At 42.2% G+C, this 23,210-nt stretch overlaps 3 protein-coding genes across 6 annotated transcripts in view; 1 reads left to right on the forward strand and 2 right to left on the reverse strand.

Moving 5' to 3' along the window:
* The window catches only part of LOC145393024 (CD109 antigen-like), a 150,721-nt gene that overhangs the window by 60,456 nt on the left and 67,055 nt on the right, over positions 1–23,210 (forward strand). The gene's annotated exons all lie outside the window — the stretch shown is intronic.
* LOC145393042 (sulfotransferase 1C4-like) lies at positions 259–7,145 on the reverse strand. The gene is made up of 7 exons (XM_080267380.1): positions 6,978–7,145; positions 5,974–6,119; positions 3,434–3,638; positions 2,504–2,630; positions 1,898–2,064; positions 849–972; positions 259–392 (listed from the first exon to the last, which is right to left on the reverse strand). The coding sequence occupies exons 1-7, from the start codon at positions 7,143–7,145 to the stop codon at positions 259–261; spliced, it is 1,071 nt and encodes a 356-aa protein (XP_080123506.1).
* The window catches only part of LOC145393019 (sulfotransferase 1C4-like), a 62,936-nt gene continuing 54,368 nt past the window's right edge, over positions 14,643–23,210 (reverse strand). For 2 of the 4 annotated variants that reach the window (XM_080267340.1, XM_080267343.1), the window contains 5 exons: positions 18,149–18,294; positions 17,638–17,839; positions 16,447–16,573; positions 15,510–15,800; positions 14,643–14,768 (listed from right to left, as the gene is read on the reverse strand). In XM_080267340.1, coding sequence (XP_080123466.1) covers positions 14,656–14,768; positions 15,510–15,800; positions 16,447–16,573; positions 17,638–17,839; positions 18,149–18,294 — 879 coding nt within the window. In that variant the 3' untranslated portion in view covers positions 14,643–14,655. Of the gene's footprint in view, positions 14,769–15,509; positions 15,801–16,446; positions 16,574–17,637; positions 17,840–18,148; positions 18,295–19,375; positions 19,552–19,847; positions 19,942–23,210 lie in introns of those variants that run through there. The other 2 variants (XM_080267341.1, XM_080267342.1) reach the window with 2 other exon arrangements.

The following is a 23,210-nucleotide window of genomic DNA, read 5'->3' on the forward strand; positions in this document are numbered from 1 at the left end:
TCCCGCCTATAATGCGGCTCATACTGTGTGGACCAACATGTCGTGCCATACTTTTCCGCATTATACGTTCCATGTGTTTCCATTAGGCTATAAAGGGCTAACCTAGATTGGACCTTTTCCAAAGTTGCCCTTTTCACCCCAAATCCCACCCAAACCCTCAAAAAAAAAAAAAAAAAAAAAAAAGTGCCATGCCATTCGAAGTTAAGATGAAAGAACTGTAACCCCTTCAGCAAGATAGCCATGTATTATTATTATTTTTTATGTAATTTTATGATTTTTAGTGATTTCGGTCTTGAAGGTGATGCCATGAGCTGTGAAGTGCTGGTCAATCCACGCATCCATCTTTCTTTTGTCCTCGTCACTCATCTCACCATTCCACCCTCCACTCTCACCTGGAGAAATGAAGGGCAAAAGAAGTTAATTTGACGATATGAGAGAGAGAGAGAGAGAGAGAGAGAGAGAGAAGTGGGAAGTGGAAATATTCATCTCTCTCTCTCTCTCTCTCTCTCTCTCTCCACACTGTATTTCTGAGGATATTGGAAAAAGAATCTAGAGAAGTAAAGGATAAGAGGAAAGGAGTTAGAGAGGAAAAGGATAAAGGAGAAGATAGAGAGGGAAAAGATAAGGGAAAGTTAGGGAGGACAAAGATAAGGGAAAGGAAGATAGAGAGAGAAAAAGATAAGGGAAAGGAAGTTAGAGAGAACAAAGATAAGGAAAAAAAGAACTTAAAGAGGGAAAAATAAAAGAGAGGTGATGGAAAGAAGGATAGGAATATTATTGTGGCCACTAGAGCTTTTCCAACCCTAAGCTGGAGAGAGAGAGAGAGAGAACTTTGTACTTCCTCTCACCTTTTCTGTAGAAGCCCCCATCTTGCTCCTTGACTGGGGTATTGACGAAGACGTCCAGTGAATCCTTGGGACCAAACACGTTGTCTCGCTCCTTCATCTTTGCAAAGCTTGTGTAGTCAGCCACCTAAGTGCATAAATGTCAGTGTTATGTATTATCTTTCTTTTTTTATTTAATATTTTGCCGCACACACAGGGACGATCATATCTGCTGTGTGACAATATTTTACTGTACACCTTTTTTTTTTGGAGGGGAGGGGGCGGTGAAATCCGGCAAGTTGCAACCGTAGAGTTTCTTGACCATCATACATACTCTTATCGACTTAGCCACACCCACAGGAGGTCAGGCCACATAGAGTTTGAGTTGAGGGTTGCGGAGTATTGATGGTGTGTGTGTGTGTGTGTGTGTGGTATGCGTGCATCGTGTCTGAGGGGTTGTGCTGGGGCGGTGGATACAGCTGGGACAGGTGCGGCTATCAAAGTTTCTTTTGTCTAGTTACTGTAATATGGATATACAAGCCATTTTATTTGTTAACCTCCTTATGACTTTTTGTTGTTATTATAGTTTCGGGGTAAATACAAAAAGATTGTTGCAGTTCATTTGATACCCATAAAGCTGATTTACCAATTTCCAGTAGTTGCAGTAAATTACTTGTTGTATGAATAAAGTTGTCATATTTTACATATCCATGACATATAATGGGGACTTACTATGTAACACACACACACACACACACACACACACACACACACACTTCTAATTGGTAAAAAAAGGAAAAAAAAAAGATATGCACTACATCTACATAACCAGGGCTCGCTGTGGGCCTATAAGTACAAGTAACAGCAGCACCACAATGCAGTACTGAAAATTCTCAAATATGCAAGAGGCTGATGATAGGGAAGTCGTTAAGCTACTTTCGTTCCCCCTTAATGTCAACCTTTAGTTCTTCAAAGAAAACGAGGTGCCTCCAAATACCTCGAGTCTTAAAAGCTCTCTACAGCATGTAGAAATAAAGATATATATAAATAAACGCACCAGACCGACACCTAACCTTCTCTAGCTGATGATCCGTAAGGTTGGTGTCGAGGAAAGTGTTGAGTTTCTTTAGTTCCCCCATGATATCCGCCTTGAGGTCCTCGTAGAAAACAAAGTGCAGGTTAGGATGGTGCCTCTTCTCCCAGGCCTCCCTTACATGTAGCCAATACGGACTATACACCACTGTGGATGAAAACTGACATTTTGACGAGGTACACATGGGCCGTATTCTCGTTGCTCAAGGAAGCTCCCCAACACCTCTTCCTTAGCAATTTATTTTTGAAGAAGAGGAAGATCAGCGTACTCAAGAGCCATAATTATATTTTCATTGACTAAAGAGGGTCCCTAGCACCCCTTCCTTAGCGATTTATCTTGCATACTACATCATACTATTTTCTGGTATGTAGCCCGCATGAATAACACACGAGTGCATTAACGTAAGAGGTAGCTAAAATAAATGGTTATGAGAGTGAATAAAATCGTTTAGTTTAGTTTCGTTAATAAAGACTTCGTAAATATCGTACAGGAATATATTAGCGTACCGGATAACTGAAATAAATCGCCAAGAAGGAGGTATTAGGAACTAGGCCCTCAGACTAGTGAAAAAACGAATCTGACTCACACTGATCATTGAGGAAGTAGTCAAGGAACTGCTCAAAAGATCCCACGTAGTCTAGCGCTTTGAAGAGCCGCGCGTGGTGCAAATAGGAGAGTAACACATCCCTTGGGTCTCTCGCCACGTACACCACCTGAAGAGAGAGAGAGTTAGAGAGGGGAAGGGGGGTTATGTTGTGTTGGGATGGGTTGGATTGTTGTGTGTGTGTGTGTGTGTGTGTGTGTGTGTGTGTGTGTGTGTGTGTGTGTGTTCCTAATTGAATGTGCCATTACATTTATATAGCATGTTAAATCATTGATATTTGATTTCAATGCCCTTGTTTATTGCTATAAGTCTTGCGGCTAATTATACATCATTATTCCTCTGATTAACTGCACATCATTGGCTTGTATTTATTTTATTTATTTATTTGTTTTTATTATTTTTTTCAATCATCTTAAATGTCAGGACCAGCTGCCTAGCCCCGGGCTCCTACGCTTCTCATGGGGCAACGTAGGATTGGATGATGGATGGATGGATTTTTTTTTTTAATAGTTTCATTGATTTCTTTTTTATTCATTAATTTATTTTTTTATGTATTTTGTTTGTTTTTATTAATTATTGTTTTTATATTTATTTTTATTTTCATTTATTATTTGTCATTGGTTCTTTTTTCCTTTCCTCCCCACTGCAGTTAATTTAACTAAAACTCACTTTCGACAGAATTTAATGGTGCGGGGATAAAAAATCTATAAGTAATTGGATCAGAATAAATTGGTAAGAAATAGGTGTTAAAGAACCATTAGCACATTACCTTGGCGTTGTTAAGGATCGAGGATGCAAAGAGGGACAGGGGGAGGTGGGTCTTGATGGTGAGGGGATCAAAATAAATCTATAAAGAATTGGATCAGAATAAATTGGTAAGAAATAGGTGTTAAGAAGTAATTAGAACGTTACCTTGGCGTTGTTAAGAAGCGAGGGCGCAATGAGGGACAGGGGGAGGTGGGTCTTGATGGTGCGTGGGTCGGGAATCGCTTGGGCCAACTGCAGGAAGAGGCCGGCTTGAGGGTCTTTGCCGGGACATAACCTATCGAAGTGAAGCAGGAGGGGGTCATCTGGACCCGGGGGTGACAGGTTGGTGGATGACATGAACATATCACAGCTGGAAAGTAAAAATAAGTAAATAATTAAAGGAAGGAAGAAAAAATGAATTAATAGGATGAAGGAGTGAAGTTGATGAGCAAAGAAAGAGGAAAGAAAAAGTAAGATGCAATAGATGATAAAATTATATATATATAAAAAAAAAAAAACGGGATGGGTGATTGATCTTGGTTGACACAGGAAAAAGAACAAAAAATAAGGTGCACTATATGATAAAAAAAAAAAAAAAGGACGATGAGAGAAAGAATAAGGTTGGCACAGAAATAAAGTAAGGAAGAAAAAATAGAAGAAAAAAGAAAACTAAGAAAAGGACTTGGTTGCTAAAGAAAGAGCTAAGAAAAATATATAAAAAAAAAATGTAAATAATGACAAAGAATTAAGAAAAAGATACTGTAAATGATGAAGGAAATAAGAAGAAAGATACGGTAAAAAATGAAAGAAAATAAGTAAGAAAACGAGACTGTAACCGATGAAAGCAAGAAGGAAGAAAAAGATACTGTATATGATGAAGGAATTAAAAGATACCGTAGCTTATGAAAGAAAATAATTAAGAAAAAGATCCTGTGACTGAGGTAAGAAAGAACTGAGAAAAAGGTACTGAATAAGGTGAACAAAGAACGTGTCACAGCTGCCAGAAAAATAGATAAATAAAGAGCTGAATAAAGTAATAGATAAGTAAATATAAAATAAATAAATAAAAAACAGTATATGATGAAAAAATAATAAAATTGAATAATGTAATCCAGGTTGGTTGTTGCTGCCGGGGGAAATTTAAACTTCGAAAATATAATGCAATATTTGAAGGAGAGAATTTGGTGGAGGAATGATGGAGTAGAGAATTTGGTGGAGGAATGAAGGAGGAGAGAATTTGATGGAGGAATGAGGAAGAAGATAATTTGGTGGAGGAATGAAGGAGGAGAGAATCTGGTGGAGGAATGAAGCAGGAGAGTGATTTATTACCACTCAAAAGTTAATCACACCTGGCGGGGCAAAGGAAATTGTGTTCTCATTTGTAAGTTGATGTGGACGGTAACCATGACAACAGTGATGTAACCATGACGACGATGTGGTAACCATGACAACGGAGTGGTATTATTCTAATGCATTTATATTTATTGCATTAGAAGGAAATAATTTGCAGTTATGTGAGAAGCATGATGATGATGATGATGATGATGATAATGGTGGTGGTGGTGGTGGTAGTGGTAATGAAGGTGATGGTCGTGATGATTATGATGATGATGCAGGTATGCTGTCGATGTAAATGATGAAGAATGAGGTAGGTTTGTTGATGACAGTGATGGTGATGATGCTTGTGATGTAACGATAATGACAACGACGGCGACGATGAAGGTGATGACGACGATAATAATAATGACGATGATGATATGCTACAGCCAGTAACTCCATGAAAGACATTAAGATACTGTTACCTTGATTGACGTCTGGTCGGTTGAAGCGTGGATGGTTACAGAAAGACTATAAATAAAACATATCTCTTGCTTGTAACGAGAACTATCCTGGAAATTCCCTTCAGTTTTCCTATACAGTACATTCCTTTCTGTTTTCCTATACATTCCTTTTTGTTTTCCCATACGTTCCTTTCTGTTTTCCTATACATTCCTTTCTGTTTTCCCATAAATTCCTTTCTGTTTTCCTCTATATTCCTTTCTGTTTTCCCATACATTCCTTTCTGTTTTCCTATACATTCCTTTCTGTTTTCCTATACATTCCTTTCTGTTTTCCCATACATTCCTTTCTGTTTTCCTATACATTCCTTTCTGTTTTCCTATACATTCCTTTCTGTTTTCCTATACATTCCTTTCTGTTTTCCTATACATTCCTTTCTGTTTTCCTATACATTCCTTTCTGTTTTCCTATACATTCCTTTCTGTTTTCCTATACATTCCTTTCTGTTTTCCTGTACATTCCTTTCTGTTTTCCTATGCATTCCTTTCTGTTTTCCCATACATTCCTTTCTGTTTTCCTCTATATTCCTTTCTGTTTTCCTGTACATTCCTTTCTGTTTTCCTATGCATTCCTTTCTGTTTTCCCATACATTCCTTTCTGTTTTCCTCTATATTCCTTTCTGTTTTCCCATACATTCCTTTCTGTTTTCCCATACATTCCTTTCTGTTTTCCTATACATTCCTTTCTGTTTTCCCATACATTCCTTTCTGTTTTCCTATACATTTCTTTCTGTTTTCCTGTATTTTCCTTTCTGTTTTCCTCTGTATTCCTTTCTGTTTTCCTATATATTCCTTTCTGTTTTCCTATACATTCCTTTCTGTTTTCCTACAAATTCCTTTCTGTTTCCTATTTCTCTAGCCACTTACTCCATGAAGGGGGCCCGGATGTTGATGCCTTCGTCCCTGTCTGGGTGGGTAAGGTTGGGGTTGTTCCGCATGGTCCACACGATCTCCTGCATCCACGTCGTTCCGCATTTCATGAACGTCATCACCAGAACATCACTGCTACGGAACTGTGGCGGCCGGGGTTAGATTTGGTTAGGTTAGGGTGGGATGAGTTGGGTTGGGATTGGTTTGGTTGGGTTGGGTTAAGGGGAGCTTGGGATGGGTTGGGTTGGACTGGTTGGGTTAGGTAAGGATAGGTCTGGGCTGGGTTAGGATAGGTTGGTTTGGGTTAGATTAGCTTTATCTTTGGTTGGGTTATGTAGAGTATGGTTAGGGCAGATTAGGTTAGGTTAGTGGAATCAGAACTGTGCTTACAAAACCTATCAGTACAGTAGGACCAAAAGTTACGTGACACCATTCCAATGACTCTTATTTATCCTTTTTTCTTTAATCATATACGTTTACATTAGCTTCTTTTTTCTTTTAATTTTTCAAGTATATCATAGTCAGTGGAGCCAGCAGTGTTCCCATATAATCTATCAGTACATTCAGCGATTTGAAATTAGGGAGAGTCGGAGACAAAGATATAGGACTTGTAAGGATGAAAGAGTAGAGCTTTGGAATAACAACAAATAATTCAGCATTATAGAGTATGTCAGGGTTAGAAAGCATGGGGCCACAAATCTCAGAAATGAAGAGCTTAAAGAGAGCCATAAAACTCGAAACTAGAGCTTATCATGGTAAAAGAGTAAGCTTAGAGAGAGCCACAGACCTCAGAACTGCAAAGCTCAGGGAGAACCACGAACCTCAAAACTGCTGTTCTTTAGGGAGAGCCACAAAGCTCCACATTGTAGAGCCTATCATGGTGAAAGCGTTTATAAGCTTAGGGAGAGCCACGAACCTCAAAATTGTGGAGCCTCAGCCTTTAAAGCTTAGGATAGAGCCACAAACCCCTCATATTGTAAAGCATAGGGAGAACCACGAACCTCAAAATTATAGAGCCTGTCAGCGTACAAGGTGAAGTCAGCGAGGAGGAACCACCTGCCGGGGTTGAGGTGAATCAGGTCTATAGTGTAACCCTTGAAGTCCCGCTTTACCCTGGCCGCCACCTCCTCGCCCACCTCCTCTGTCTCGTGTCCGCTTGCCAGACGCATCCTGTAGTAAGCGAGAAAACCCTTATGAGTCCTTGGATATCTTTTTCACAATCTATCCATTTGCTGACGGTATTGCTCACATTAGGGGAGACTTTTGCGCTCAGGAGGGGTTGTCATATCCTTTTCCCTTTCGTCCCTTTGCATGAGCTTATTTCACGTTGTTTAGAGGAAGACTATGACAGTACCGTGGCTCTGCATCTTTTCCAGAGCCCTTTTTCATATCCACATCATATTCCAGTGTTGATCAAGTGTTACAGCGCGGTATAGAAGAAAGGGGAATGCAGTTTTAGGCCAAGTTTGAGTAAAAGGGGTATAGCTAGAGCACTGATTTACTCGTACACCCCTTCCCTCCCCCTTTCAGTACGAGTCGCCTTTGTTAAATTGAACTGAACAGGGACGTGACCCGGAATTAAAGTGCAAACCAATACTGAATGTCATTTATTAACTACAGTTAATTCTCTCTCTCTCTCTCTCTCTCTCTCTCTCTCTCTCTCTCTCTCTCTCTCTCTCTCTCTCTCTCTCCACACTGGCATCCGAATCCACAATATTAGCATCCAGAGCCATAACACAACACATCATAACACAGCTTAACACAACATGGCACAGGTGACCAAGCCGTAATAAGTAACACTGGCATCCATAATCATAACACAGCTTAACATCCACATCCAAGGTCATAACACAGCTTAACACCCTCATCCAAGGTCATAACACAGCATAATACCCACATCCAAGGTCATAACACAGCATAACACCCACATCCAAGGTCATAACACAGCATAACACCCACATCCAAGGTCATAACACAGCTTAACAACCTTATCCAAGGTCATAACACAGCATAACACCCACATCCAAGGTCATAACACAGCATAACACCCGCATCCAAGGTCATAACAGCTTAACACCCGCATTCGAGGTCATAACTCAGCTTTACCCCCGCATCTAAGGTCATAACACAGCATAACACCCACATCCAAGGTCATAACACAGCATAACACCCTCATCCAAGGTCATAACACAGCATAACACCCACATCCAAGGTCATAACACAGCATAACACCCGCATCCAAGGTCATAACACAGCTTAACACCCGCATTCGAGGTCATAACTCAGCTTAACCCCCGCATCTAGGGTCATAACACAGCATAACACCCGCATTCGAGGTCATAACACAGCTTAACACCCGCATCCAGGGTCATAGCACAACATAGCACAGGTAACAAGGCCGTAGTGACGTAATACTGGCTTCTAAGGTCATAGCACAACATATCACCTATATTTAAAGCCATAACACAACACCCCTATTTAAAACCACAACACAACACCCATGTCCAATTTCAGCGCATCATATCACCGGTATGGAAGGTCGTAGGACAACATAACACACACATCTAAGAGCATAACACCACATAGCACACGCATCGAAGGACCTAACACCACATAACACACAGTATCTAGTTGCTTACGCTTGTACAGTCGGCTTCAGACTGAGGGAGGACTGTGTGCGTGTGTGTGTGTGTGTGTGGTCTTAAAGGGACTAGATCTGCCTCCCATTGCCCCCCTCCCCCTCACCCCCCTCTCTCTCTCCATCACCCCTTGCCTCCCCTCCCCCACCCTCACCTCCATCCCCTCCCTAAGCATCCACCCTCCCCTCTACTCCACTTATCTCCATTCGTTCCCACACTTCGCTCCCCTCCCCATCCCCACCCCCCACACCCCTCCCCTTTCCCACCCCCACTTCCCATCCCCAACCACACCCTCTCGCCCACCCTGACCCTCTTCCTCACCCTCCTTATCCCCACAGCCCTTAAAGTGGTATTTTGCGTAGCACATTATGCATATGACTCTTGTGCCTTGTCAGATTTTCTCTCTCTCTCTCTCTCTCTCTCTCTCTCTCTCTCTCTCTCTCTCTCTCACACACACACACACACACACACACACACACACACACACACACACACACACACACACTTCATCTCCTTTAAGTCTCGTAATGCTGTCCACCCTCCCCCCTCTCTCTCTCTCACTTCATCTCCTTTAAGGCTAGTAATGCTCTCTCTCTCTCTCTCTCTGAAATTATTTTGTCCATTTATTTGCAAGAAAAACGAAGAAACAAGAGTGCAGAATATGAAAGAGAGGGAGAGAGAGAGAGAGAGGTTCAGTGTTATCAATGTTTAACTTGAATCATTTTTTTTTTTTTTTACTCTGCCATTTTCTCGCCCACATCAGCAGACTGAGCCGTCCCTGTGACATACAAGGTAACATTAGGCAAGCTTCTGGGCGTTGGTTAAGCAAGCTCCGTAACGTCTCTTCCTAAGTGATTTATTTTTGGATATGGCTGCTTAGTATCCTTTTGTACAGTATTTATGCAGGGAATGGCGATGTTGGATGGGTTCAGGTAACACAGAAAATTGTAATGTGTAATAAGCAAAATAAATCGCTAAGGAAGAGGTGTTAGGGAGCCACCGTGCCCAGCGAGGATTCCGGTCCATAGCTTTCTCTTGTGTGTTATTTCCATCGTTTAAATATTAGTACCATAAGAGAGGGTAATGGTGTGTGACATCCAGAATAAATCGCTAAAGGAAAATTGTTACTGCGTCCCCATAGTCTTGAAATAGATGCATTAGGTTATTAAAGAAGCTCCCTAACACCTTCTCCTATGCGATTTGTTTTGTTTATTACACCGTGCCGTCCTCTTCAGTGTTACTTAAATTCACTCACCATACTCAGCATAAATAGCGTACAAAACGATATTACCCAGCCGTATCCAAAAATAAATCGGCGAGGAAGAGGTGTTAGGGAGCTTCTTTAATCGTTTGAAATAGATGCAAAAGGACGAAAATTTCAGCCAGGTTAAAAGGAACTACAGGAAATAATAAATCAGGGAGTCGCTTCCGTAACACCTGTTGCTTAGCGATTTATTCTGCAGTTTACACCTCAGGATCCTCTTGTGTTTAAGTGATGCAACTTGAGTGGATATTAAAACGATCATGCAAGGAAATATGCAAAAATAAATCAATATATGCAAAAATAAATAGCCAAGGAAGAGGTGTTACGAAGTTTCCTGTTCCACTATACTTATCGTTCTATATTTTTCTCCTCTGTCTCCCTCCGTCCCTCTTAATTCCTGTTTTCCTGCCTGCCTTCCACTCCACTTAACCACTTATCCTTATCGTCCGCCTTCCAACTCCCTGCTTCCCCCCTCTTCCCTCCACATACCCCCCTTCCCTCCCCTTCCCTCTCCCCATCCCCCCTTCACCCCACTTTCTCCCTTCTCCCTTCCCTCCACTTCCCTCTTCCTCCCCTCCACTTCCCTCTCTCCACCAATAGCGACCATTTACTAATTAGCCTTACCATGTCCACAGCGCCAGACCCCTCTCTTCCCTCCTCTTCCCCTCCCCCCTCTTTCCCCTTCCCCTCCCCCCTCCTTCCCCTTCCCATCACTTCCCCCCTCCCTTATATATCCTTTAAATTGGCTAGGATCCATTATATACACTCGTCCATCCAGTAAATTGGTTAGGATCCTTTATAAGTTCTTGGCTATCGTGTAAATTGGTTAGGAACTTTTATAAATACAACCCCTGATCTCATGTGGCAAATGTAGACAGCTTCTCATCCTGTTATCAGTATTTCATATCACAGTTTTGACCTGCACTTGATACGGGTTTAGATAACGAACAACTAGATCAGTGAAAGCTAAAACAATGATGCCTTTTGAGAGAGAGAGAGTATTGTGAAGTGTTGTGGTGTTGGGTATAAAGTGGTGTTGTGGTGTGTTGTGTTGTCATGTGTGGTGTGATGTAAAACGATGTGGTGTGTAGTGAAGGCGTTGTGATGATGGTGTGGTGTGTAGTGAAGGTGTTGTGATGTGTGTGATGATGGTATGGTGTGGTGTGGTGTGGCGTGGCGAGTTGTGACGTTACATAATAGTTCATTTACAAGTCTGCAACAGTTACCCATAATGACACATCGTTTTCTTTTCCGCATTTCTTCACGCTTACATACACTTTAATCTGACTGAAAGACAAAATTATAAACACACTTAGACAAAACTACCAGAAGAGTTTAAAAATATAGGCGTTGTTGTCTATAGGGTTGTCCAAATATAGCTCTTCACTGGAAATTCACCCTGGGGTCATCTATTATGTTGTGGAAGGATGTTTAGCATGCTGTTGTGGACGTAGGTTTGTCAGTGGGAGACGAATGATGCGGGGTTGAATAGGCGTAGGTAACATACAGAATAGTCTACTGTATATTGTTGATGCAAACTCTGTCGATTTTTGAAAAGGTATAGCTAGGATACAGGTTGATTTTAAGATGTAATAAAGAGGCGCCAGGTTATCTTCCAAGGCCTCGAGATAATGATGCACTTGTCCAGTAGTGATTATGTCTTGGTGGAGGTGGGTAGGGAGGTGATATTTGGCCTCTCTCTCTCTCTCTCTCTCTCTCTCTCTCTCTCATCTGACTCTTAGATATGAGGTAGGAATGAGTCTCCTTGGTTACTACTGAAATCAGCCACTAAATGGAAAGGTGTAACAGATCTTTGCCAGGTGAAAACGAATGAGTTTTCTTGCTTACCAGTGAAATCAACCCCCCAGTCTGATTACACCTGGCCGACAATAGCACCAGACGATTATATTCATCATAGGAGAGAGGATTTTCGAGCCGGGGGGGGGGGGTTACGGACTTTGGAAGAAAATTCAGTGCGAGAGGTCTTTCCCGAGTTGAATCAAATCGTCTGGTACGGTAGTAGTAGTAGTAGTAGTAGTAATCGAAGTAGTAGTAGCAATGGTAGTAAAAGTAGAAACAGTAGTAGTACTGTAGTTGTTGTTGTTATTGTTTGTATTGTCCTTGTTGTTGTTGTTGTTATTGTTGTTGTTGTGGACTGCAGGCTTGAGCATCCTCAGTACGGTCCGCCATCCTCCATTCAGGGGATAGGGAAGCAGCTTAGGGACGTTTGTATAGCCAGACAGCTTCCCCGCCCAGTTATATCAGTGCCACGACGTGAAGGCCCCCTCCTCCAACACCCGTTTGGAGGTGGAAAGAATAATAAAAAAAAGTCTTTGTAGTGGCTGGGTTAATTTAACAGCTTATCGTCCATTTGCAGGTTATAATTATTATTATTATTATTATTATTCGTGAGAAGAGAAATTATGTCTTATGTCCCCCATGCTAAAAAGGAATTACCATTGTTATTATTGCTAGTCATTATTATTATTATTATTATTACTACTACTACTACTACTACTACTACTACTACTTCTACTACTACTATTATTATTACTATTATTATTATTATTATTATTATTATTATCATCATTATTATTATTGGTGAGAAGAAAAATTATATGTCATGTCCCCCATGCTAAAAAGGAATCTCCACAATACGTCCACTGGGAACGCAGACCACCTCCATTGTTGCCTTAATAGGTTCCGATATAACAGGTTTGGGTTCGTTTCTGTCTTTTGGCTTCCAGCACTCCCCTTCTACAAGCCCCTTCCTCCAACGATGAACATCTTGTGTGTAGAAACGATAAATTAGGATAACATCGAACCGTGAAGGCATGGGAAGGAAGAGGAGGGAAGAGGAAGGAAGGGAGAAAGAGGGAGAGAGAGATGGATGGTTAGGAATAGATGAGAAGAAGGGAAAAGTGAAGTAAGAGGAAAGGAAAAGAAATAGGGAGAAGGGAAAGGTGTGGTGGAAGGAAAAAGGGAAAGATGGCGTGGAAGAAAAAGGGGAACAAGAGGAATGAAAGAATGGATGAGACAGAGGGTGGGGATGGAAGAAGAGCGGATGTTGAAATCAATGGGCTTCCCCTTCCCCCTCCCCCTCTTCCCCCTCCCCTTATCCCCCTCCTTCTCACCCCCTCCCCCTATCCCCCTCCCTCCTTTCATGTATTGTGTTGTTTTGTTTTCTTTTGTTTTCCATAATGATACCGTGATAGACAAAAATTACAATATTCGGATTTTGAAGTTTGGTTGTTGGCCCGCGAAACCGAATCTTACTTTTGTTCCCTTCTGTACCATGACGTTATTCTCATCTCTTCATTTTTCTTCTCTTCCCATCTTCCTCTTCCTTCCTCCTATCTCCATTACTCTCTCCCTTTCCATCCTCCTCCTACTCTTCCTCTCTTTTCCTCTCTACTTCTCCTTCTCCCTTCCTCCTCTTCTTCCCTTTCCCTCTCTTCTTCCCTACCCTTCTTCCTCCTTTCTCTCTTCCGACCCTCCTCTTCCTTCCTACTTCCTTCACCTTCTGTCTTCCTCCTGCTCATCTTCTTTCCTCTCATTTATTCCTCCTTCCCTTTGTTACCTCCTTTATCCCCTTCCCCTTTACCTCCATTCCTCTTCTCCTCCCATTCTTCTTCCTTCCTTTCTTCCTATCCTCCTCCTCCTTACCTTCCCTCCATCCCATATCTCCTCCCTCTTCCACCCACCCCATCCACCTCTCCCCCTCTCTAACCCTTCATCCTCTGCCTCGCCTCCCTTCCCCCATCTTCCTCTCCCCCTCCCCTTCTCCATGCGGGTTCTGTGCTCTCTCTCTCTCTCTCTCTCTCTCTCTCTCTACTATTTTTTTTATCATGGCTTAAATAGAAGAAAAACAGCAGTTTGTATTGAGAGAAGGCCCACTGCGATGCAAAGAAGACATTAGTGTTAGGGTACCGTGTAGGTGTATGGTTCCCCCCTCCCTTGCACACACACACACACACACACACACACACACACACACACACACACGTTTCATAATCTCTTCATCTCACGTCCTTGCTCTTCATCATCATCACCAGGCAACTTATAACCACTGCATATACATCATCAAGGAAACCTGTAACAAAAAATACTTCGGTGCCCGTCAGAGTAATTTTTATTCACCAAAAAAAAAAAAAAAAAAAAAAGTAACTACCAAGGAAATGCTAAGAAAGAACATTTTGACGCCATGACATTTAGCAGGTGGTTTTATACAGTTCCTTTATTTTGGGAACTTTATAACAACTGATCCAGAACAATTTAGTAACATCTGAACAATTTTGGGGGGGCGTGTTGCGTGTGATTGTGTTTTCGTGAGGATGAGAAAATTGCCGCTCATGGGATAGCGAGGCGGGTCGGGTTATGCTGAAGTAAAGTCCATACAAACAGCCTCACGCAGAAGTTTACCCTCTCCGGGCATCGTTTCTCGTGTACAGCCGTGAGCAAAAGTGTGAAGATAATCCTTTGCTGTCGTTGTGTTCTGCTTTCCGTATTTCCCATTCTTTGTCTATTCACGTACTTTGTGTGTGTGTGTGTGTGTGTGTGTGTGTGTGTGTGTGTGTGTGTGTGTGTGTGTGTGTGTGTGCGTGTGTGTGTGTGAGAGAGAGAGAAAACGATTGTTGTCCTCTCTTGTATGTCCCTGATCGTGTCCCCGATTGAGTGTGTCCCCTAGTGTCCTTGCTTCAGTGTCCAGTGTGAGGTGTGACGAAGCAAGAACCACATGCTTCATCCTACTTGCTTCTTCCTCGACAGTCTCAGGCATCACACTGCATACTTGAAGGTGATCCCGAAGGAGGTCATCTTCTCGGCCGTCCACTTGTCCACCATGGCCTCCAGTTCCGGGGTAAACTTCCCCTTCCAGTCCCCTGATTCTCCTGCGGGGATAGGGGAGGGGTCAGGGGTCAAGGGTCGTTATCTTAGTCTTTGTTTATGCCTTTATCTTATCTCATTCTGCTATCAGACACCTCAGAATCATTCACTTTCTTCTCCCTGTGTAACCAAAGAGACGCATTCTTATAACTAAGGCTCGTCGATTTTCAGTGGCCTAGTTCCATTAGTTAAAAATAAATTGACTAGCAACCAAGGAGACTAGGGGCGGGTTTAGATGGAGTACAGTGAGGGTTGAAGAATCAGTCCCCAGTTAATAAATGAATAATTTTGGTAGATTAATAAATAAATAAATAAATAACAAGTAAAGTTTGAGAACCAGCCAGGCACAGCAATGCATTAAAAATCGACTACAATTGGATGTAGAGATGTATGTATGTACTGTATGTTTGCTTGTGTATATTTGCAGGTATGTATGTATTCTTGTGTATGTTTGTATGTAGTTAAAAGAGCCACTAAGCAGCCTTACCCTCAGGCCCCAAACACTCCCAGTCCGCACCTGGAAGAGACTCATTCCTGCTCATAGCTAAGGTTAATCAGATTTTATACAATCAGAATTTATTATTTAAGTTGAAGGAGTGGGCCAGTGTCGTCAGTAAATACAGCAGTGTTGCATACATTTCCTGAAGATATATAGATAGATAGACTGAGACAAATACGGTATAGATAGACAGGTAGCTAGAAAGGAGTATCCCAGTCTCGTCAGGTAAACACACAGTAACGCATACCTTTCCTGAAGAAGCCACCGTCCTTCTTGACCACTTCTGAGTTGAAAAATTCCATCTCAGCTTCATTTCCACCGGCGGCGGCCTCGCGTTTCTTCATCTCCGTAAAGCTGGCGTATTTGGCGATGTCGGAGAGCTGGGCGTCGGTGAGCTTGGTGTCTAGGAAGGCGTTGAGCTTCTTGAGTTCCCCTATGACGTCCGCCTTCAGGTCCTCGAAGAAAACGAAGTGTAGGTTGGGGTGGTGACGCTTCTCCCAGGCCTCCTTGACGTGTAGCCAATAGGGACTGTACACCACTGTGGGGAGGGAGGGGTTAGGAATTATTATTATCATCATCATCATCATCATCATCATCACGTGAGACCAGACACCTCATTTACACTTCATTTAGGCCCCCAGAAGCCTGATTCGACCTCACAAACCTAACTACATGCACTTAGTTATTATTTTTAGTAGTAATAGTAGTATGTATGTATGGATGGATGGATGGATGGATGGAAAGTCTTTAGGGAGGATGTATCTGACCCCTCCATTTCAAAATGGCGCTTCTAAACTATGTATTGTCACCTATAAATCTTTTACACAAATCTAGCCTAAAATTACCATCTCTTCATCATCAGCAACAACAGATTAACACGCGAATGTGGCGCTAGTCACAAAGAAGTGCAGTGGAAAGGATGTAGAGCCGTAGTATCGTCTTCCTATGCCACTGAGCTACGTGAAATAAGCTAAACTTCAAAAGGACGAAAATCTAGACAAAGTTAAGATGAAAAGGGTAAAGTACGGTCGTCGTTTTCTGGTGACAGGGGTAACGTTGGTATTTATTTTAGATTAATATTAGACGGTTTTATTCAACTGAGAGCTAATCGTAAGAGCCTGAAAGTGTTTTAAAAAAGTGAGTGAAGAGTTTGACAGATTACACTAAGGAATAAATTAACTTACGGTCGTCATCCACAAAGTACTTAACGAAATCCTTAAACTCTCCCTGGAAACCATGCATGTTGATCAGCCGAGAGTGGTGGTGATAGGAGATGATCACGTCCTTTGGGTTCCTGGCCACGTAGATCACCTAGAAAGAATAGTGGTGGTGTTAGTGTTACATGGGGGAGAGATGAGATGAAACTGATTCCTAGTAAGAAATCAGTTGTTTTCTAGATCAATTATAACAGGTAGTGAGAAGAGGTGATGGCGTCCTTCAGGTTCCTGGCCACTTATATCGCCTAGAAAGAGCAGTGGTGTTGTTGGTACTAATTTGTGTTATGCAGGGGAGAAACTTAAATTGATCCCCTGTTAACTAATAAAACCAGTAAAAGGCGTTACTGGACTAAAGATTTAAATGTTTGAAGTAGCGATTTCGTAATTAAAAAAAAAAAAACATGAAAACAGTCCTACTTATTTAGCTTACATGTCCCTCTCAATCTGGTGACCTATTTTTGTTATTCTTTTTTACTTCCCATCTTCAGACGATTTTATTCAGTTGAGGCAAAACTTCGAACGGTGGGGGTGAGGGGTTACAAAGAGCCTTCAGTACAGGAAATCAGTAATAAATTTAATACAGTAGGCAAGAAGTAATAAGCATAACATTTCAAAACTCTGTCACCGTATTGGAGAATTTGTACAGAGTGAAAAGGAGTGAGTGAGTGAGCTGGGGGGAAGGCAGTCAAAAGATGGGTGACAGAGCGACTTGGAGGCGTTTTGTATGCGCCCACCCTTTGCGGGATTAGGGCGTCGGGCTACAGAGAGAGAGAGAGTGAGAGAAGGAGTGTAAGGAGGATAGAGGGGGTGGTTGAGGGTGCGATGTGTTTTGGGGGTGATGCTTGCGAGAATGGAAGACGGGAAGTGATCTCGGGTTTTTCTAGTTGCGAAATAGGTGTGCTAACCAATGGAAAATTCATCATCGTCTCCAACCATAGTAAAGAGGGTGGGGTTGTAGAGATAAGAGGGAAGGTGGGGTTGGGGAGTAGGGAAGAAGGGGTAGAGAAAGGGGAGTGGTGCATCTTAGCCCGGAGAGAGAGAGAGAAAGAGAGAGAGAGAGAGAGAGAGAGAGAGAGAGACAGCCGTATCAGGAAGGGTTGGGATGTGTGTGTGTGTGTGTGTGTGTGTGTGTGTGTGTGTGTGCTTATCTAGCCCTACCTTAACCGTATCAAGAAGGGCAGGGTTGTGTAGGGAGAAGGGCAGATGTGACTTGATGGTTCTTGGGTCTGGTATAGCTTCGGACAACTGCAACATTAGGCCATCAGCGGGATCTTTGCCGGGACACAGCAGACGGAACCCTTCATAGAATGGATTGTTGTCGCTCGTCACCTCAGCCAAATCTCCAACCAACATGTCCATCCTGTGTGAAGGACCGTGTGGAAGATTCGTGAGGAGTTTGGGTGTTTACTTTTGTCTGCCCTTCTTTCGGTCGTTTTCTCTCTCTCTCTCTCTCTTTCTCTCTACTTACATATATACATCTGTTGTCTTTATGCATCTCTCTCACCTTCTATGTGTCTGTCTATCTATCTGTGTGTATCTCTCTCCATCTATCTATCTATATCTGTCTATATCCATCAGTGAATCTATCTATCTATATCTATCCATCCGTCCATCAGCCTGTCTGTCCATCCATCCATCTATTTATGTATCTGTCTACACCCCAACTCACTCTTGGAATGGTGATCGTGCCATGACGGGGAGAACAGCCATGGGGTGATTGAGGTCTGGGTTGTTCCGCATGGTCCACACTAGTTCCTGCATCCACGTCGTTCCGCATTTCGGATACGTCATCACCATTACGTCACTCGGCCTGTACTGGTGAAAGGGGAGGAATGGTTGTTATTTTTCGTTTTTATTAATTTTATCACCATTACGCCTCTCGGCCTCTAATGGTGGAAGGAGAAGGACTTTTTTTTTATTGTTTTTTTTCGCCTATCGACTCCACGAGGGCGATTTACACATTCAAGCCAAGTTTATTTGTTTCACCTGCGCCTTCAGTAGAGGGCGGCGTGTTGTTTTGGTTCGTGTGTGTAATTCACCGGGTCGGTCAGGATCACTTGATGGTCGTGATCGTCAGCTTTTACCCTCCCGGAAGGGAGCTGAGAGCTCATATAGTCCGATCTAAGGGTAAGGCTGTGACCTTCACACACGCACACACCCGTCCCCTTGCTCAAGGGGGACAGTAACCACCCACTTCGTCAGTGAAACTTTTCGCAACCTGAGCGAGGCGCGAACTCCCGTCCACCAGTTGGCAAGCGAGAACGTTACCACTGCACCAGCGAGCGGTGTGTGTGTGTGCACATCACCCTCGTTTCCGGTTGAGAGAGCAAGTGTTGTTTTGGTCGGTGTGTGTGTGTGTGTGTGAACAAAGTAACTCAGAAAGCTTTTATCCAAGTTTAATAAAACTTCGTGGAATGGTCGAGGGTTAGCAAAGAAGTTGACTGTTATTATTATTTATTTTTAAGTCAAGGTGAAGTTCACAGGCCCAATTAAAGTTAACAAAATAACTAAAACAGCTTTGATCTGTGTTTAGCCAAATTTCGTGGAAGGGTTGAGGGTTAGCCAAGGGACTGACTTAAAGTTTTTGAGAGTAGTAGGTCAAAGATCAAAGGCTTAGGTTAAAGTTTGACCTCGCAAAATCAACTTCGAAATTTGTAATCCGATTTGGACCCAACTTGGTAAAAGGGTTGAGGGTAAGGCAAGAAGGGATTCTGTTCTGAGCAGTCAAAGACCAAGGTAACAGGGCAAGGTCAGATAATCCCCCCTTAGACCAATTAGTGGGCGTTGGTATATTGCATTCTCTGTTGCTCCCTCTTGTGTCTGTTTAGCTTCCCCTATCACTAGAATCGAACCCGGGACCTCGTGATCGCGGGTCAACGTGGATAAGTGTAGATACCTTGAAGTTGTAGATCTTGTCACCAAAGTTCTTGCACGGTGAAGGGAAGACCCAACCACCGGGACTCAGACGGACCAGGCCTTGCCTGTACCCCAAGAAGAGTCTTGTCTGCTTGGCCAGTTCCTCGCCCTCCATCTCCACCGCCTTGTGTCCGCTTGCTAAGGACATTCTCACGCCTGTCGGGTATAGAGTTAGTTTCTCTCTCTCTCTCTCTCTCTCTCTCTCTCTCTCTCCTTATAACACCATCCAGAAGCAAGGTGGTTCATAAATAGCGCTCCACTAGAAACTTACGTGTTGCGAGGACGGCTCAGTCTGCTGGTATGGGCGTAATGTGACTGGGAGTAGGAATTGAATAAATGTAGGAGACTCATAACTCTGCAACATACAAGAAATTGGGAAGAGGAGTGGAAGAGGAGCGTTAAATATGGAGTACCCTGTGTATACTGAACTACCAAGACAACATAACACATACCTGTTTATATGCACGGTTACACCACTAGGACGTCCCTATTCGCACCCACACACGCAGCTGTATGCACGCGGAATGACGGTGTGTATGGTGTGTGACGCCTAGTGTTACGTCAGCATAGGACAGAGCGTGAACCTTCCCCCCCACCTCGACCTTCATTGTGTAACCAGATACCAGTAAGCATCTCACAAAGTTTCGTAAGATTTCTAAAAGCTTCCCCTCTTAGATCGCCATTTTCTTTGCCGGAGCCCGCCAAAAAAGCAGACTTGCTTTAAAATGTTCCTAATATCGTGTTTTTATTTTCATACTTGCTGGCTATATTCTAAGTGTAGAGCCCTTTGGGACATTAAACTTCGTGCATCTGATTATTCACGTCAGCTCGTCATGTGCTGTGCAACCATGACCCGGCACAGAGGCCCAGACGATAACATGTGGTTCATTTATAAACAGACCGCCAAGGGAGTGTAATTATAAAGGATCCTAACTTTTTTTTTTTTTTAGATGAGTCTCCCTTTCGGTTCATTAGGATGAGTAGTTTTTACTTTTAAGATTATTCACTTTTAAAATTCACCCTGGTATCGTTGTAAAGTGTTGGTAATGACAGTAAAGTTGCCCTTGTTGTTGTGAAATCAAATTTCTGAAAAGCATCAACCCAGTGGACTGTAGGATTAAGTAACCCTCCACCTTCCTCCTTTCAAGGGATAGGGAATAGTTGACGGACTTATATATAACATGGAAGCTAATTCGCCCAGCTATATCGGTCCCAGCCACCAAGTATAAGTAAAGAAAGAAGCAGTAGACACAATCCTATACACAGTTTATGTACTGTACACCCGAGGAAAGTTCCGCCTTATACACCTGCCTGCCAGTTCGGACCTTTATGCGTGAGACAACCACGATCCCTCTTCCATCCCCATCCTTCTCACACAGTTACCAGATATATGAATGTTGGCTACTGCCTCGCAACCACTTGTCTTATACTTACTGTTTCTAAGTGGTGAGCGAGTGTATAACGCGGAACTTTCCTCGGGTGTATATATTTTATGCGTAATGACCTAAAGTGGCGAATTATAGTCATGAAAAATTTAGTTTTATTCTCTCTCTCTCTCTCTCTCTCTCTCTCTCTCAGAAATTCACTCGTGTGGTTGTGAGATGTCTGATGAGTAGATCAGTAAAGATAAAAGAGAGAGAGAGAATGTTAATGTATACGGCTGTCTTATCGTGACTCGATGCATGGAACCTTGAGCAAATGCACTTGGTCCCTTCACCACGAGGACCTTATATTCTTTGTACCCTAGATGATTTTTCCAGCTGAGGGAGAGTACACAATAGGTTGCATTTGTCCATCTGACGGAACTGTGCAACTCTATCAATTCCAATACACTGGCTTAGGGCTCGTCCTGTCGTTGGTTGAGGGAGCTCCCTAACACCTCTTCCTTAGCAGTTTATTTTTTGATACAGCAAGGTAATATCAGTTTGTAATTGATCAGTGATGGTATTGGAATGATTTAAATGACACAGGGTTCTAAGGGGTAATAAACAAAATAAATCGCATAGAAAGAGAAATTAGGGAGCTGGAAGGGGTGAGTCCAGTCTTGTTTGTATGTGTTAAAAATACACAAAAGGTTAAAAAAAAAGGAAGAATGGATGCGGAGAGAGAGAGAGAGAGAGAGAGAATGAAATCTAGCTCAGAGGTTGCATAGTCACAGGCATCATCGTTACTTGCGTTTTTCTCAATATTTCGCCTCTGATCTGATATATACTGTACATTTTTCCTTCCCTCTCATGGTCGGAAGAACTCTAGGGCCTGTATTCTTGTCGGTTAAGGAAGCACCCTAACACCTTTGCCTGAGCGATTAATTTTTGCTTGACATCCGATAGGTTTTTTTTTTTTTTTTTGTCCCCCTCATGGTCGGAAGAAGTCTAGGACCCATATTTTCATTGGTTAAGGAAGCTCCGTAACACCATTTCCTAAACGATTTGTTTTGCAGATGACACTTCTTATACATACTTTTTTTTATTGCCCCTTCCATGGTTGGAAGAAGTCTAGGGCCTGTATTCTTGTCTGCTAAGGAAGCACCCTAACACATTTTCCTAAGCGATTTGTTTTGTTTATTATCTGATTTACTTTTTTTTTTTTTTTCCCTCACATGGTCGGAAAAGTCTAGGGTCTGTATATTCGTTGGTTGAAGAAGCAACCTAACACCTTTTCCAAAGCAATTTATTTTGTTTATTACACCTTACTGCCCTTCTCAGTTTCATAAATTCTTCCAATATCGCCATACTCTGCATAAATAACGTACAAAAGGATATGAACCACACATATTAATAAATCGCAAAGGAAGAGGTGTTAGCGAGCAGTGTGTGTGTTAGTTATCCCCTTTCATGGTCGGAACCAATCTAGTTAGTTGTTCTAAATACCACAGACGTTTTTATTCAGGTGGGAGAAACTGTTGGAACAAGTATTTTCATTCTGTAGGTTCTTCAGAAAATCAGTAAAGTCTGTTTGAGTATTTCAGATTATAAAACTCCTTACCGCACTCTAGAACTGAACCCGTGTCCTTTCGTATAGCAGACCACATGCCTAACCACTTGACCATCATCTTACATTAGAATCAGAGCAGTAAATAAGGTAATATTTTCTTTATATGTAGAATTTTTATTACAAATTTTACACGTCCATTTTCAAAACAGTTCAACCACTTTGGTCCGATTATTTTTTTATTTTTTTCTGTCTTGCTTTTTCCAGACTTTTTTTTTTTTTTCAGGAGGGTTTAGATCTAGCCTTCATTAACCCTAGACATCCTTTCTAAGAATAGAAATAGAATAATAAAATGATAGAAAAAAATGCATCTTTGGAGAGAAGGGATTGATTTCAAATTTTTCTGCCCATAGTCCGTAGTAGTAGTAGTAGTAGAAATAGCAGTAGTAGTGATAGTAGCAGTAGTTTAGTAGTTGCTGTTGAAGCTGAAACCCCAAGCTCATCTAAAACAAACCGGGTGGACTGCAGGCTTAAGTTTCCCTTCTCCTACAGTCCATCATCCTCTTTTGGGGGGATAGGGGTAACGTAGGGATGTTTGTATAACCAGGCACTTGAGCCACCTGGATATACCTGTGCCACCACATGAAGGCATCCCTATCCCTAAACTATTTTATTTAGTTTGGGGGAGACATTGAAGGGGTTAATGTGAAGACTTTAAAATGACCCCTTCTGTTCCATAATTCTCTCCAGTAAAATCGTCTGGCAGTAGGAGTAAAAATAAAAATCGACATAGTGACAGCTTTAATAGTCTTGATAATCCATAGTAAAAAATAACAAGCGTAATTACCATCATTAACAGCAGAGTAAATAATTGGTATTAATAT

Source organism: Coenobita brevimanus, chromosome 23, assembly GCF_032717465.1.
Source record: "Coenobita brevimanus isolate Jiangsu-jjx chromosome 23, ASM3271746v2, whole genome shotgun sequence".
NCBI classification, from domain to species: Eukaryota; Metazoa; Arthropoda; class Malacostraca; order Decapoda; family Coenobitidae; genus Coenobita; species Coenobita brevimanus.

What these genes read in the sequence shown, in the direction of transcription:
- LOC145393042 (XM_080267380.1), bottom strand. Translation starts at nt 7,145, where the DNA reads ATGCGTCTGGCAAGCGGACACGAGACAGAGGAGGTGGGCGAGGAGGTG. An exon ending in ATCCGGGCCCCCTTCATGGA is followed by an intron (nt 3,639 to 5,973) that starts GTAAGTGGCTAG and finishes TTTACTTTCCAG; the next exon opens with CTGTGATATGTTCATGTCAT. An exon ending in CGCTTCTTAACAACGCCAAG is followed by an intron (nt 2,631 to 3,433) that starts GTAACGTTCTAA and finishes CTCTCTCTTCAG; the next exon opens with GTGGTGTACGTGGCGAGAGA.